Source organism: Monodelphis domestica, chromosome 8 (assembly GCF_027887165.1).
Source record: "Monodelphis domestica isolate mMonDom1 chromosome 8, mMonDom1.pri, whole genome shotgun sequence".
NCBI lineage: Eukaryota > Metazoa > Chordata > Mammalia > Didelphimorphia > Didelphidae > Monodelphis > Monodelphis domestica.
In genome coordinates this window covers 204,119,611-204,137,400 of record NC_077234.1, presented here as the reverse complement: position 1 = coordinate 204,137,400, position 17,790 = coordinate 204,119,611, and the positions used below count along the sequence as shown (strand labels likewise).

Sequence of the window (17,790 nt, the reverse complement as noted above, 5' to 3'; positions counted from 1 at the left end):
TGGCTAACATGATAGCTATGGAAACTAATGAATGCTGGAGGGGATGTGGTAAAGTAGGGACATTAATTCATTGCTGGTGGAGTTGTGACTTGATCCAACCATTCTGGAGGGCAATTTGGAACTATGCCTGAAGGGTGCTAAAAGACAGTCTGCCCTTTGATCCAGCCATAGCACTGCTGAGTTTGTACCCCAAAGAGATAATAAGGAAAAAGACTCGTACAAGAATATTCATAGCTGTGCTCTTTGTGGTGGCCAAAAATTGGAAAATGAGGGGATGCCCTTCAATTGGGGAATGGCTGAACAAATTGTGGTATATGTTGGTGATGGTATATTATTGTGCTCAAAGAAATAATAAAGTGGAGGAATTCCATGGAGACTGGAACAACCTCCAGGAAGTGATATAGAGCAAGAGGAGCAAAACCAGGAAAACATTGTACACAGAGACTGATACATTGTGGTACTATCAAATGTAATGGACTTCTCCATTAGGGGCAATGCCTTGATCCTGAATAACTCAGAGGGATTTAAGAGAAAGAACACTATCCACATTCAGAGGGAAAACTGTGGGAGTAGAAACACAGAAGAAAAACAGCTGCTTGATTACATGGGTTGAGGGGGATATGATTGGGGTTGTAGACTGTAAATGATCATCGTAGTGTAAACATCAACAACATGGAAATGGGTTTTGATCAAGGACGCATGTAAAACCCAGTGGAATTGTGCGCCAACAGGAAGGGGCTGGGGGGCAGGAGGGAGGGAAAGAATATGATTCTTGTAGGAATATTAGGAATAATGTTCTAAATTGACTAAATACAATTTTCTAAATATATATATATTTTCCCAATTACATGCAATGACAATTTTCAACATATATTTTCCAGATCCAAATTGTCTCCCTCCTTCCTTCCCTCCCTCCTCTCAGAAATGTTAACCAATTTGATCTAGGTTACACACACACACACACACACACACACACACACACACACATATATTGAATAAAATACATGTTTTTTTTTTACTTTTTTTTTTAAACCTAGGCATGTGTCATAGCAAATGAACTGAACTATTAGCAAACCTTCAGGTGATGAATATTTCCATGATTAAATTAGTTCTTGAGCATCAGGCATAATCTTTGTAATCCCAATGCCTAGTACACAGGTATTTGTTAGGTAATTATTTTATTTTCATTTTTTAAAAACTCTTACCTTTCATCTTATAATTAATACTGCTTATAGGTTCTAAGGGAGAAGACCATTAAGGGCTGGGCAATGGGGGTTAAGTCATTTCCCCAGGGTCACATAGTTAGAAAGTGTCAGAGGCCATATTTGAACCCAGGATCTCCCATCTCTAGGCCCAGCTCTCAACCCACTGAACCACATAGCTGTGCCCTGCTGTATTTTTATTAATTGATTTTATTATATAGTCAAAGGAGAGAATTTATCATCAAGATTAGAAGAAACTGGAAGTCCTTGGGCATTACCAAGTAAGGAAATGATCTAGTCTGACTCACAGTTAAGAAAAAATTACTTGGACAACTGAGAGAATGATAGATTGGAATGGGAAGAGAATAGTCAAGAGGATGTTATAATTTTGCAGGCAAGAGGAGATGAGGGCCTTAGAGTGGTGACTGTACGTAGTGAGAAGGAATCAAATGTGAGAAAGGTTGTGAAAGTTAAAATGGTAAGATTTGGCAGCCAGTTGGCTAAAGTAGACTAAGAGAAAATGAGGAATAAAGGAAAACAGCAGTGTTATGAACCTGATACCAGAAGAATAGTAGTTCTCATGACATAAATGTTTAAGAGAAAGATAAGTTCTATTTAAGACATGTTGAACTTTTTATACATTTTGAAGTAGTCAAAAGGAATACAGGACCAGAACTCAGAAAGAGATAGAGGCTAATTATATAGATTTGTGAGTCATCTTATAATAAAAACTCCTGGGAACTGATGTACTCAAAAAGAGAGAGTATAGGAAGAGAAAAGATGTCCTAGTGTAGAGCTGTGAGCTACCTTGAAGGAGCTGAATTTCCCCATCTGTAAAATGGAAGGGTTGTACTAGATGGTTTCTAAGATTTCTTTCAGTTCTGACATTTTGTGATTCTGACAGCTAGTTCTTAAGATCACATCAACTACGCCCTAACTTTATAGGAAAACACTTTCTGGTTTTCTTCACCAACATTTAAGTGTTGAATCATAGCATAACCCTTTCCATGCTATTAGTTTATTTACAGTTTTATTTTGGGTTTTTTGGTTTTATCCGAGTATCCTCTTACAACAATGACCAATATGGAAGTATGTTTCACATGTATAATCCAGATCAAATTGCTTACTATCTGATGGAATACTATTGTGCTATAAGGAATGAATAGGATGATTTCAAAAAGAGCTGGAAAGACCTTCATGGACTGATCCAGAGTGAAATAAGCAGAACTGGGAAAACATTGTATACAGTAATAGCAATATTGTGGAATGATGAACTGTCATAGACTTAGTTATTATAGGCAATACAATGACCCAAAACAATTCAGAGGAACTTATGACAAAGAATGCTATCCATCTCCAGGGAGAGAACTGTTGGGAGTCAGAATGTAGATGAAAGCATACACTTATTCAATTGTTTATATGGGTTTATATTTTGGAGGTTTGATTTTATGAAATTATTCATAAAAATGAATAATATGGAGATATGTTTTGCATGACAATACATGTATAACCCAGATCAAATTGCCTGTCAGCACTGGGAGAAGGGAGAGAGATAAGTTTAGTCATATAACTTGGGAAAATTTGTGTGGAAATTTGATATGTAATTGGTAAAAAAAAAAAGGTAATTGCTTACCATCTCCAAGAGGAGGAAGGAAAGGGAACTAGAGAGACAACTTGGATCTTATCACTTTGGAAAACTTATGTTGACAATTGTTATTACATATAATTAGGAAAATAAGATATCTGAATTAAAAAAAAATAACCCTTTCCAATAGGTTAGTTCTTTCAAGTAAAATAAAGACTTTTCCAAGATCTTAACTAATAATCTGTTTGGCTATGAATTCTCATCCCCAGAACTTCTAAAAAGAACCATCAAATTCATTTGTCTTTTTCTTCCTTTTTATCATATTCATCTTGACTTTATTTTTAAATGAGCAAACAATACAGTAGAAACAATGATGTTTAAATCAATCTCTAAAATGCTGCATCTTAGATTTAGTTGGCAAAGAACACATTTAACAATGAATGTGAAAGTATCAGTCTCCCATGTAGTAACCTGATACTAAACTAAAAAAAAAGTAAAAATAAAAGCTTCATGTAGCCCATAAAACACCAGTTTAAGTAAAAGATTGTGAAAATGCATAGATCTTCAATAAAAGAACTGTACCCACCTTTCACAGTATTCCTTTTAACTTCATATGAGAATTATTGGTTATGCTGTAAAATATAACTTAACACTAAAAGGCATCTATTTAGGGAAGAGCAGAGAAAGTAAAAAAGGAGTGTATATAAGGTAATATTTCTTTTAGGTACAATAAACATAAGTGTTTTAAGAAAACAAGATAAAAATTATACCAGGTTAGCTTGGTTTTCACTGAATAAAACACTGGACTAATACTGAGTTTTCTTATATAAATCTAATAATCAGTGCCCCAGTCACTTATATTGGTAATCTCTTGGATAGCCAGCCATCTTGGTAGGTCCCATGATATTCATCTAAAAAGTCCGCCTGATAATCACAGACACTGATTTCAGACCCATTTGTTCCTGCTCCTTGGCTTCCATCAAGTATTAGAGATTCTATGGGTGCAGCAAAATATTTAGGATCATATACTTGTCGCCCGAGCCTATAGACACTCATTCCTTTCCAGGAAAAACTTTGTTAGTAGCCATCTGTGGTGAAACTGTTAAGTTATCCATTGGTCCTAATGTCTCTTCTTGTATCTTGTGCTAGCATTCCTGCGGAACTGGTTCCTTTGTTAGCATCAGGTCAAAAGGTATGCCGGTTGGTATTTGAGGATCCGAAAGGTTCCTCCTAGTTCCTTAGGCAGTCATTCCTGCTTGGCTGTAGGTTCCCACCTGCCTGCCAATTACACTTCCTTCTGCTGTTACATTTCCTCATTCAAAATGCCTTTCTGCAGTGTGGTATGGAATCCTTTTGCTTTGGCCAGTTTTGCCAAAGCTGCCAGCGTGGCCCGAACTCTGGTCATGTTTCTATTCTCAAAAAGATCGTTTGCTTCAAAGATGTCCTGTGGCTTCACACCGTAAGCTAGAATGGCTCTAATAAAGTTTAAAACGTTCTCCAACTGAGGCGCGTTTAATAAGGACACATTGACGGGCCTCACTGAACCTGGCTGTAGTTTGTTTATAAGTTCACAAAGGATAATCCCGTTTTTTAAGCCCTCCTGAAGGTTGTTCCCAATACTCAAGTGTGTGATCTTTTCTATCCAGTTGCGTAGATCTTCATCTGCCTGATGATCATATTTGAGGGCCTTGACCTTCTTCGAGGTCCGATTTATAAGACCCTGGTGGAAATGGGACATGGCGGTTCACTGCGCGAGTCGCCTCCAGCCTGTCAGCGTCTCAGCAACAGCGGATGTACCTGCCGCTTCCCTCCTTTGTCCCCGACCGGGACAACAGCCTTGTGAAATGCTCTGCGCAGTGTCTGGAGAGATAGAGTTCATTAACGTCACTGACGGTCAGGGTCTCTGCAGAGGGCACGTTGGCGGAGGACTCCCAGAGTACACTGGACTGGCCTCCATTTTGCTTAATGTTAGTCGTTCTGCAGGGGTCATGCTGAGATTCTTTTAAGGTCAAGGAAGTCAGTTTTACATTCACCCTGAAGAATTTTTTTCAAACTGAAGTCTTCCCCTTGAATAGATTTGGCACAGAACTTGGGGGGAGGAGGGGAGCACAGGGAGGGGGAATTCAAGTGCTTTTAATTAGTGATTTAAAAACAACTCAAGCGGCAACTAGGTGGCTCAGTGGATTAAGAGTCAGGAATAGAAATGGGAAGGCTTGGGTTCAAGTGTGACCTTCGACATTTCCTAGCTGTGTGACCCAGAAAACTGAGGCAAACAAGATACAGTGACTTGCCCTGGGGAAGTCACTTAATTTCTAATTGCCTGACAAAAGTATCCACCGGAGTAGGGCCTAGAGACAGAAGGTCCTGGGTTCAAATTCTATTTCAGGCACGTTATAGATGTGAGACCCTTGGGAAAATCACTTAACCCCCACTGCCTAACCCTTTCCATTCCTCTGTCTTGGAAACAATATATTCCAAGATGGTAGGCAAGGGTTAAAAAAAAAATTCCAAGCTCTTTTCTAAATAAAACATTGATACTTCCCAGTAGCAAGCAGTCAGGTTAAAACTGCTGTACTGACAAGAGATTGTGCAATATGATAAATAGCACAGAGAAATCTGAAGGTCTAGACCTTCCATTTACCTACCCCATATGTGACTCTGGGTAATTTGCCCCATACCTTGGTTTTCACTGAATAAAACAATGATCTAGTACTGACATTTTTAATGCAAATCTGCCAAGGTCACTATATTGGTAATCTTTTGGAGAACCACCTTGGTACTTCCCATGATATTTATCTGGAAATGCTGCCTGATAATCACTCTCACTGATTTCAGACCCATTTGTTCCTACCTTCCCTTATGTATTATGCTTCTATTGGTGCAACAAAATATTCAAGATCATATTCTTGTCACCCAAATCCATAGACACTCATTTCTTTCTGGAATTGGGAGAAACCAGGAAGTCAGTTTCCTTATCTGTAAAATGAGGATGAAAAAGCATTGCCAATAGCATAACCTCTAACCTATAGGATTCCTCAGAGGAAAGTACTTCACATATAATAAAGTAAAATGTGATTATGAGCCACACTTATTATCAACCACAAAACAGACTACAGTTTTGCAAATAATTGTCATTCAGTCGGGTCTGACTCTTCTTGACTCTAATTTGGGGTTTTCTTGACAGTGCTACTGGAATGGCTTGTCATTTCCTTCTCCAGATCATTTTACAGATGAGAAAACTGAGACAAACAAAATGAAGTGACTTGCCCAGAGTCACACGGCTAATGTCTGTAAACAAGAACAACAAAAACATGGAAGAGCATTCAGAAGAGAAAACAAAAATCACAGTCTTATAGAATCACAGAATTTAAACATGAAGGGATCTTAGTAGTCATGCAATATACATCAAAGGAATCTGAATCATACCAAAATTTAATTGTGTAGCTTCTTTTTGAAGACTTCCAAGTCTTCCAAGTCTTTAAAGGGAACCCCTAAAAGGAGTCCATTCATTCCTCTTTTGTTTGGCCCTAAGCATTAGGAGGAACAGCTAGGTGTTGCAGTAGAGCCCTTAACTTGAAATCAGGAAGACTCATCTTCCTGAATTAAAGCTGCCCTTAGACATTTACTAGCTATGTGACCCTAAGAGAGTCATTTCACCCTATCTTTGCCAAGAAAACTCTAAAATGGGGTCATGGAGAGTTGAACACAGCTGAGTAACAGCAACAAAAATATTAGAAAAAACTTTCTGACTTCAATTCTAAATTTCCCTTTGCGACTTACATTCATTGCTTCTTTTTTTTTTTGCCCTCTGGGAACAAACATAACAAGTTTAATCCCCACCACATGACAGCCCACAGATATTTGCAAAAAAAAATTGCATGTTTCTTCTGTCCAGGATAAACACCTTCAGTTCCTTCATCGTAGCATCCTCGTTTTTCCAATTTGCTGGACTCCTTTGGACTTCTCCACCATACTCACTACTCCCCTCAGCAGTCCCGAGACCAGCTTCCTTTTATGTGCTGCTTTCCCCAATTAGATTATGAGCTTCTTGAGAGCTTTTCTCTATTTGTATCCCAACATTTAGTCCAGTGCCTGGCACCTACCTGGTGCTTAATAAATGTTTCTGACTGACTGACACAATATGGACTCAAGGCCCTTCACCATTCTGATTGCCTTCCTCTGGATTCCAGTTCATCAATGTCCTTCTTAAACTAGTACACTTCAAAGTAAACAATGCTTCAAATGAAGTCTGATGGGAGCAGAGTACAGTGGTGTTATTACCTCCCTATTCCTGCCCCTCATGATGCTATCTAAGACTGAGATAGATTTTTCCACTGCCCCATTACACTGTGGACTTATACTGAGTTTGCAGTACATTTATACCTCTAGATCAATGATGGGGAACCTTTTAGAGGGGCAGTTGATGTCCTCAGGCAAGCCTGGAAAGGGGAGCAGCCTGGCCCTGTATCCCTCTGTCCCAGAGTCCCTCTGGCTTTCTAGTAATGAACTCTGGCAAACTCTGTGCTGGGGCAATAGTGGGCATGCTCACAGAGAGGTCTCTGAATGCCCCCTCTGGCACATGTGCCATAGGTTCATCATCATGGTTCTAGATCTTTCTCAAAAAGTACTTGTTTTTAAACAGATTTTTCATTTTTCTTATTAAAGTGTGTGAATATACATAGATTTTTTTCAGAGAAACCATAATAATTGAATTTTTTAATTTTTTGTTTCAGTTTCCATATTAGAATTTTTTTCTGAATGTTGTTGATGATTATAAAGTTTGGAAAAAATGACTAAATAACTGAATAGATTATTCCTTGGAGTTTTTCAGGGGGTGAGTAATGAACACTTGGGGTTAAAATACCAATAATAATTCATGTTTATAATAATCACTGTAATTTTAAAAAAATTTTCAGAATTTCCAAAATATTTTACATATATTAAATCATTTCAGCCTAACAATAACCCTATAAGGTATGACATACTAATATTCCCCACTTCACAGATAAAGAAACTGAGACTTTAGAAAGACTAAGGAAATAACCTTACAGTGATATTACTACTAAATATATATCTTGAATGGATCAAAAAAAAAGAAGTGGACACAAAAATATTTATAGAGACACTCTTTTAGTAGTAGCAAAGACCTGGTAATTAAAGGGGTGTCCATCAATTGGGAAATAGACCAACAAATTATGATATGTGCATATAATATTGTGCTGTAAGAAATGATAGGAGGGGATGGGGAGCAACTAGGTGACTCAGTGGATAGAGAGCCAGGTCTAAAGAGGAGAGATTCTGGATTCAAATCTTACCTCAGGCACTTCTGATATGTACAACACTGGGCAAGTCACTTACCCTAGTTGCCTAACTGTTATTGCTCTTCTGCCTTGGAACCAATACTTAGTACGGATTCTAAGATGTAAGGTAAGGAGTTTTTTTTCTTAGAAAGGGAAATGATGGAAGAGATGGTTTCAGAGAAACCTCAGAAGACAATAGATGTAGAGCAAACTGAGTAGAACCAGAAAAACTATATATAGATAGAGATATTAATGAGAAGGTTGTATAAACAACTTGGAAAGACAAGAATTTTAATCCATGTAACTACCAACCAAAACTCCAAAGAAATGATGATGTATGTTCCCCACTTCTTGACAGAGGTGATGGATCTAAGACACAGAATAAGGCATATACTTCTCCACATGGCCAATGAGGAAATTTGTTCTGCTGGTAGTAGAAGTGGGAGGGAAGGGAAATTAATTCCTATTTAGCTAAAAAAAAAAGTTGTGGGTTTTTGTTTGTTTTTAAGGACTTTGCCTGTGGTAATCTGGCTTTTGAGTGTTGGTAAAATTTATTTAGTGTAGGGTTTTTTGTTTTGTTCAAACCACATGTTTATGATCATAAAATGCAAATTATATGACTATAAATTATTTTTGTTGACAACTCTCCCAGGAAATTTGGAGCTAAATTCAGTATCCATCTGTAATAATTAGATCATATTACGTACCAGGTAATAGCAATTGAGTCTGTTTCACATAGATCAAAAGTTCTTAACATTTTATGGGTCTCTGTGGCAGACTGGTGAATCCTTCAAGAATGCATTAAATGCATTAAGTAAAATTGGTAAGTTTACAAAAGAAACCAATTATATTGAAATAGTTATTCAAATATTTTTTTAAATTTCACAGACCCCCCAAGTTAAGAACCCTATTCCATTTTTTATCTCTAATTATCCAATTTTGTGTTTAGTTTTAAACTACCTCAAATCCTTCTAGAAGTTAGTTGAGAATATAAATCCTAAATAATCTTTTAATCTAACCTATTTTATCTCTTAATCGTCTATCTTTGCCTGTACAAAAAAAAATTTGTTCCCAAGGGTAGACAATAGGCGACCACTGACTGTACTGTATTCAGAAGCCCCAACAAGGATCATTTGGGTTATCAGACTTTGCTTTGGTAAGTGTTCATATGGCTTAGTCTGGCTCTGCCTATACAAGCAAGGCCATGATCTCTTCCTAGCTAGAAAAAGTTTACCCCAGCTTGATTGCTATTCCTAGTAGATGACTCTTCTTCCATGAAGCTTTCTTAGATTGACCCCTACCCCAAGGGATTGGACTGCCTTAGAAATTCCCATGCTATTTAAAACCCCATTTTAAGCAGCTAAGTGACTCTGTGAATAGAGTGCAAGGCCTGGAGCCAGGAAAATCTGAATTCAAATCCAACCTCAGACATTCACTGGCTATGTGACCCAGGGCAAGTCACTTAACCTCTGATTGCCTCAGTTTCCTCATCTGTAAAATGAGCTAGAGAAGAAAATGGTAAACCATTTCAGTTTTTTTGCCAAGAAGACTCCAAATGGCATCACAAAGAGTTGGACACGACTAAGACATAATACCTCTCTCCCTAAAAAGTGTTATCTTCCCTTCCTAGCAAATACTTTTAATGTCTCCTAGACAGAAACCTTCCTTGGCTTGATTTCATGAGCTCTTAGTCTCTCTTATCTTTGCTTTGTGGCTACAGGAATCTGAATTCACCCAAGAGAACACAATGTCCTTGTATCTGCAGCTGACCTCTCTCAGTCTGTTCCCTTCCCCTGATTAATGGTTCATCTCCATTGCATGACTAATACAACTATTTCTCAAAGGTATCCACCTCCCCAGTCACTTTTGCTAGTCCAAAAATCTTTGGCTTCGAGATCTCTTTGAGGTCTGATGCTTCTCTCCAAATTCCTTCTCTCTCGCACTCTTACCATGTAATATTTTGCTAAAAACACAAAAATGACTAGGAATCTATTGTGCAACTAAATAAGGGAGACCTTATTACAATTTATTAGACTTTAAAAGATCTAATAGTTTTCCCTCTTTCTGTCTACACTATTTTATTCAGTGGCTGCCATGTTATTTGTTTACCCATGGCCAAGTCACCCTTGCTCTCTGCCCTCAATTTTCTCATCAATAAAATGAGACAGTAGGACCAGAATAAGGATTTTAATCGGTTTTTATGTCATGGACTTACTTTGGTAATCTGGTGAAATCTATGAACCCCTTCTCAGAATAATGTCCTTTTTATTTTAATCCCCTTACCTTCTGACATGGGCACTGTACCCCCAGAAACCCAGGCAAACTATTATCAGGGAAACTCCCTTGCTCCCTTACATCCTCGTGACTCTGAGCCTAAAAACACCCAATGAACCCCATCCCAGGGTGCTGAGATGACTATCTTCCTTTGATTGTCCTCTAGATTTAAGATGGACAGAGAGAAGCACTCCCAGGTCACACTTCGATTCTATCAGACATCTGTTTGTTCCCTAAAACTAAGGAATCTTTATTTCCCCTGGCAGATCCCAGTACGATCACCCCACCTCATGCCTGAGTGATTAACACTCTTAGTTGTAAAAAGTATAAAATCCCCAGAACTGATGTCGTCTGGGGAAACAGCTTTTCCATCCATGCTGCCCTCCCAAGGAACTGTTCCCCATCTTGCTGTTCCTCCTTGCTATTCCCCTGGCCATTCTCAACATTACCTCCTAAATTAATAAATTTCTCTTTTTGTTTTTAAGCTCAGTTTTGGAGTGTTGCATTCTTGCAAAAGGTATCCTTCCCGAACCCCAGGGGTACACATCTGCACCCCCATAACACTTCTGTCTTGGAACCAATATTAAGTATTCATTCTAAGGTAGAAGAGCAGTAAGGGCTAGGCAGTGGGAATTAAGTGACTTGTCCAGGGTCAGACAACTAGGAAGTGTCTGAGGTCACATTTGAACCCAGGACCTCTCATCTCTGGACCAGGTTCTCAATCCACTGAGCCACCTAGCTGCCCTGCAGAATAATGTTTTTAAATAAATAAAATAAACTACCTATTAAAATATACTTATCAAAATGTTAAAAAAAATTTTCAGAGACCCCAAGTTAAGAACTCATTAACTAATGGCTTCTGAGGTCCCTTCCATCCAAAGTCCAATGATATCCTTTAACATTCATCTTTGGTATTCTGCAATTCATGTGGGCAAAAATTATTCCTACCCTAGCCTGATGATTTCATGAATGAATTTACAGTATTGTTTCCTCTCTCGTCTGCCTTGTTTTGTATTCCTGTGAGGCATACCCTGACTCACAACCTCACTGAAATAAGGAGTTCATCTACCCTCTTCAGTAATGTTTCATTTGCTGCAACAACTCATCAAGGTGGAGTACCAACTTCCACTTTCATGCTCATACTCTCTCTGAAAGCAGTGCTGCTCTTGACAAAAGCAATGGTGGCAGGATAAGTAGTAGAAGTCTCTGACCATCACCTGAAATCATATCCTATCAGGACTTCAAGATGTCAACATTGCAGAGAAAGTTACATACTATCATTATTATTACTGTTATTGTTAATAACTCACATGAATGTAATTTAGTAACTCAACCACAAATCCTATGACTCATTCCTCTGAACTATAGTACTCCCAGAACTTGTATATAACTCTCAGAACTTTTTCATCTGCCATTTAAAAGAAGACCATTAAAAAAACTAAAATCAGTCTTAGAAAAAAGCACCCAAAACTCAGCAATGCAGTGAGTCCACACCTCCTCTCTCTCATTTATCCTCCTGCAAAAAGGCTATAGAGTCACCTTTCTCCAATATTCACTTAGTAAAACTGGTTTCTTGTCCTGGACCCCAGGCTAGTGTCTGTTCATAAAGCTGACAAATGAGAGAGAACTAGTTCATGTTAGTCAGTGCTGACTCTTTGTGCCACCCAAACACAGTCCCTGGCTAGGAAGATAGGTTCGATTTCTTACCAATATAAACCAATGTATATGACCATGCTACAGGCATCAGAGTACTACTTACTGTCCTGTGTTGTGACCTTGCCACCAAGTGACTTTGGTTTGAACCCTGGATCTCATACCACTCGGGCTTTGGAAATGGAACAATCTCTCTGAGCATCAACTTTCTCACCTGCATAATGGCAATAATAATTCTACTGCTTGCAATCCACAGTTGCAGGAAAAGAAAGGAAATAAAATATTTATTGCTGTGTTGCCTGACACTGAGCAAAGCACTTTACAGAGACTATTTCATTTGATCCTCACAACAGCCTGCTAGGTAGGTGCTATTATCCGCATTTTACAGTTAAAGAAACCAAAGCAGAGAGAGGTAGTGATTTGCCCGGGATCATATAGCTCATAAATGTCTGGGTTCACATTTGAACTCAGATCTTCCTGACTCCCTATTTCATGTCACTTAACTCCCTCTGAGTATTTTGTAAACATTTTATGTGTCTTCTGTCCCGTGACTTGACTAGCACAGAGATCTTCTAGTGGAGATATTACCTCCAAGAATCCAGATCAGCAACTCACACCTGTTGTGACTACCTGGGGCACTGAGAGCTTGTCCCTTACCCATCACCACAGAGCTAGTGTCTGTTAGAATGGCCATCCAGAAGGACCACTCGGTCATGCTGCATTTCAGTTGGTAACCTTAACCATATAGAAATGTGAGGAATTATTATCTAAAGCGCATAATGACATAAAACAGCTTTGGGTTCTAAGTACCTGGAGGTATTCTTCCTTTCAACTTCCTTAAATTTGAAGAAAAAGAAAAGGTTCCATCCTCTGCGGAAGGCTCGGGAATTCCCAGAGGCACGATTCTTGCAGCAAACGCATGAAATCTGGAAAAACAGAAGTGTGCTTCACATTAAGCCGACTAAAACCAAGCATGTTCTTTTCACAGGAATATGAAAGGGTTTAAAGAGGGTCATTGCTACTTGCCACATACAGGCTTTGTGCAACTGGCATTTGGTTGGAAGGGAGACAAGCCTTGGCTATACATAGAGTTCAGGGTACTCCCTCCCTATTGTGGTTTGGCCATCAGAATTATTTCTCCCCAATGAACAATATTTAGGGGGCCAGATAAGATATAATTCTAGCCTTGGATCCTTTCTCTGAGGAAAGCAGAGTGGCCAGCCTAAGACACCCACCGATCTCCTGCTTCCCCTCCTAGAGAGAATCCCAGTCTTCCTGAGAGAAGAGGAGATAGAGGAGACTCTAGACATCTCTATTCATGCCTCCCTGAGAGCCACATCTAAACAGGCCTCCACCCCACACACGTACATTTGTTTTCGTCTAAGGCATTCAATCTGGTAGCTGGAGCAGTGAAGAGGGAAAAAAACCCCACATATCTCTGCCCTGTCTTACTTCAGTTGGGTGCACCCTTTTCTCAGGACAACGTTTTATTCTCTTGAAGACTTCATCTGACAGATCACCTTATTTCTCATAAAAACCTGTGGTTGAGGGGCAGCAAGGTAGTTTAGTGGACAGGGTGCCAGGCTTAGTGTTGGGTGAACCTGGGTTCAAATCTGGCCTCAGCTACTTCCTGGCTGTGTGACCCTGGCAAGTTTAATAAAACCCCATTTGCTTAGCCCTTGCCTTTCTGTCTTACAGCTGTTACTAAGACAGAAAAAAAAAGAGTTTAAAAAGACAAACGACCCTGTGGTTGACTTCTCCTTTGCATTTCTTGGGGTCCTTTTTCATCACAGGAGGGCCAAAGATAACTCAGGGAGCCACTAAGGACCTTTCCTTGCTCTTGACTTGAACTCCCAACCTAACTAACTCACTGTTAGACAGTTTTTTCTCTCTAACTTGGAACAAAATTGTTCATATATTTCTTCCCAAAAGAGAATTATTATGATTCCTATCAGTTACACAGGTATTGTTGGTTTGTTTTCCCTTTGTTTGCCCAACATGTAGCACAGTGTCTTACACAGTGTCAGTGATTCATAAATTGGGGGGAGGGGGAAAAACCAACTAGATTCTTGACTACAAAGTCAGTCCTCTGTCTACTATGTTATGTTGCTGTTTAAGGAACATATGAGAGGAGGCAGGTGGCTCACTGAATTGAGAGCCAGACTTTGAGAAGGGAGGTCCTGAGTTCAAATCTGAACACAGACACTTCCTAGCTGTGTGACCCTGGGCAAGTTACTTAACCTCTATTACCTAGCCTTTACCACTCTTCCGCCCTGGAACTAATAACACAGTATTGCTTCTAAGACAAAAGGTAAGGGTTTAAAATAGATATATATGTTTTCCCAGACATCTTTTTCCCACTTGGAAGCACACAGGTTATTTCCTTTTGGCTCAGATGAATATTTTCCCCTACCTGCCCTTGGATGAAGTACTCAGTTTCTTTAAGAAAGTGACAGTGTCTTCTCCTTGAGCATTGAAGGACACTGTATGTACTGGATGTGAGCTCTCAGCTGCTGAATGAAGGAGAGACTTCTTGGAATCCTCAAGAACATTACCCACAAGAAAATAGTAAATAGCCACGACCTATAAAACAAGGACATCACCATTTATTTCAACTGCATGACACCCTATGGACACTTAATGGATTAATGGGCCTTGAACATACCATCCACTAAAAGACAAAAAAAGGGGGGGGTTGAATGGTAGCCATCAGAGATTCTCTGGTCCAATGCTTTAGTTTTATTGTGCTATCACTTGGAAAGAAAAGCCATTTGGGTAAGATATTTATTCCCAAAGCTTAGCGTCAAGTAAGAGCTAATGGGAAATAGATATAAATTCAAGGATTACATGGACATAAAAAGGTTGAGAGATTTGGATAATAGCCTTTGGTCGAGCCCATTAATATATTTTACAGTTCAGTGATGGGGGGTTCCCAAATGAAGACAAAGCACTGATGGTAAGGAAGATTCTTCCTGCTTGCTGTTGCAGTGCGGCAGTGACAACACACTCATCAGCATTATCATCCAGAATTTACTAGAGAATTTCTTTGGTAGTCATTTACAGATTATTCCCTTCTAAGGAGCTTGCCTACAAGGATGGATTTCATCTCCATCTCACTAATGAGGAAACAGAGACAAAGAATTCAAATCCTGCCTGAAGACATATAGTGAGTAGAGAATATCTGCTTCTCTGACTTCCAGCCCCAATATCCATCCAGGAGACCCCTCTGCTTCTTGAGGCACCATACCCACAACAGTTGCTTCATTTAGATGAATGTCCCCGACTATGTGAAATAGAACGTTCAGGGAATTTACATCTTCCTTGGTGATATCAGAAAGTCCAGACTGAACCCAAAACACACGCCTGTAGGAATTCCCCGGAGATTTTGACCTTTTGCAATACTAAGACACAGAGCAATAAACATAATCCAAAAGGCAGGACAGAAAACATAACTCAAAATGAGCACATACACACATCCCAGAGAGAGAAAGGAATAAACCCCTCAAGAAAGCATACATAACTGTCATTTTAACTGTTCATCCACCAGAGAGGGTTAGCAGACACTTTGAGTTTTTTAAAAAACATTCAGATCTCACTAAGGTAAATTTAGTTAATTTAAGGTTAATGTCCCCACCCATCCATGCATCTTCCTTTCTACTCTCTTGTTCGGAAGCTGAGCACAAAGAGTATATTAGATAGATTGATACATAGATAAGATGGATGGATGGATAGATACATAGATACCTACATAGATAGAGGTAGATGGGGGAGAGGGGGGAAGAGGGGGGGGAAGAGAATTAGATACGTAGATAGTGCCCCAAAAGGCTAAAGCTGTCTTTATAAAAACAACTTCAAGAAAGGACTTCTGGAAGGACTGGGAGAACATAGTCACATTAATGAAGATGGAGCTCTGAATTACTTCAACTATTCTGGAAAACAATTTAAAACAAAACTCAGAGAATCATTCAACTGTATTTGCCCTATGGCCCAGTGATATTATTATTTCAAATATATCCCTAAGAGATCAAAGACAGAAAGAAACCACGCATACAAAAATATTAGTAACAGGACTTATTGCTATAGAAAAGACCTAGATAATGAACAGTGAAGTGAGTAGAACCAAGAGAACATGAAATACAGCTCCAGAATTAACTGGAAGAATACATTGTGAATGTTACCTCCAAAGAGTGAACTGAAAGGTGAAAACATGAAAGATTTAATTTGTATGAACATGTCAGTCTCTTGGACGGTACCTTCTGAGATGTGGAGAGAGTAGGAAAGGGCTGAAACACTTGTGGATGGGATTCATTATGTAGATATGTAGAAAAATAAACTAAGCATATGAGGTTTGTTATTTCATTTATGTACAATCTTTCTTTGCATATAGAAATGCTTTTTTATTTGGTTTTGTAAAATTTGGCATCAAGAAAAAAAGACCTGGAGACAAAATAGATGACTAAAGTGACCAAAGACCAATTGTAAAGGAATGTTACTATAGCATAAGAAATGGTGAATACTACAGATTCAGAGAAATAAGACTTTATGAAATGATGTAATATAAAATAAGAACACATTTCATGATTCCTTCCTGAAAAGATTTTAAATTTTAGTCAAAACAGTGTCAAGCGAAATGTCAAAAGTCTAATAAAATTTGTCACCCACTTCTTAGAAGAGAGAGAATGAACTAGAGGTAAAGAATAAGATATGTATTCTCAGACATGGCCAATGTGTTGATTTGTTTTATTAAATTGTGTGTATATATATATATGTGTGTATATATATATATGTTATAAGAAAAAGTTTCCTATGGCAGATTAGTGAATAATTACATATGAAAAAAGAACTCCAGTAAAAATATTAAAGAATTTTTTAATGTATTAAAGAAAAAAAGAACAAAAGGAAGAATTCCCTTTTTTTGACAGTAACTACTGTAAAAACTAGAAAGCAGTTTGGCTGTAAGGAGGCAGCTAGATGGTTCAGTGGATAAAGTCAGAAAGACCCAAATTCAAATCAACCTCAGACACTAGATGTGTGATCCTAAGCAAGTCACTTAATCTCTGTTTGCCTTAATCCACTGAAAAAGGAAATGGCAAAGCACTCCAGTATCTTTGCCAAGAAAATCCCATGGACTAGTATAGTATAGTCCACAGAGTCACAGAGAGGCAGACATGAATGAATTAAAAACAGCAAGAAATTTGACTGAAATTGGATTTATATCAGTGTTTTACACCATTTACCAAAACAAGCTCTGAATAGATATGTGACTTGGATATAAAAAGTTATGATGAAAAAGAGAAGAGAATAAGATCAGATACCCTTTATAATTATGAAGAGAGAATTCTCAACAAACAACAGAGTAGATCATAAAAGAATATAACTAATTTGGGCATAGATTCTAGCCCATATGAGATAATGATTATCCCTATCTCTGAATCCTACTGAGTGAAATTCCCTAGAATATGGCTATTTTATCCCTCTTACTATATAAGAGCCAGCTCTTATCTTTCATTTTAACAGAACATTGGTTCCAAGGCAGAAGAGCAACAAGGGCCAGGAAATTGAGGTTAAATGACTTGCCTAGGGTCATATAGCTTGGAAGTACCAGAGGCCAGATTTGAATTCCAAACCTCCTATCTCCAGGCTTCATACTCTATTTCCGCTAAGCCACCTAACTGCTCCCCAATCAGATTGTAGGTTTAACCCCTAAGCAATGAGAAAGAAGGTACATTCTAATTATATACTCACTAGCCCTCCGCTGCTATGGTTCTTGCCAAAT

At 38.5% G+C, this 17,790-nt stretch overlaps 1 protein-coding gene and 1 pseudogene across 3 annotated transcripts in view; both read right to left on the bottom strand.

The window, feature by feature from the left end:
* Positions 1 to 17,790, bottom strand: part of VWA3B (von Willebrand factor A domain containing 3B) — a 282,451-nt gene that overhangs the window by 211,953 nt on the left and 52,708 nt on the right. For all 3 annotated transcript variants that reach the window (XM_007501072.3, XM_016424839.2, XM_007501073.3), the window contains exons 7-8: positions 14,428 to 14,597; positions 12,825 to 12,940 (exon numbers count right to left, since the gene is read on the bottom strand). In XM_007501072.3, coding sequence (XP_007501134.2) covers positions 12,825 to 12,940; positions 14,428 to 14,597 — 286 coding nt within the window. The remainder of the gene's footprint in view (positions 1 to 12,824; positions 12,941 to 14,427; positions 14,598 to 17,790) is intronic.
* Positions 3,080 to 4,968, bottom strand: LOC103094429 (calponin-3-like; annotated as a pseudogene).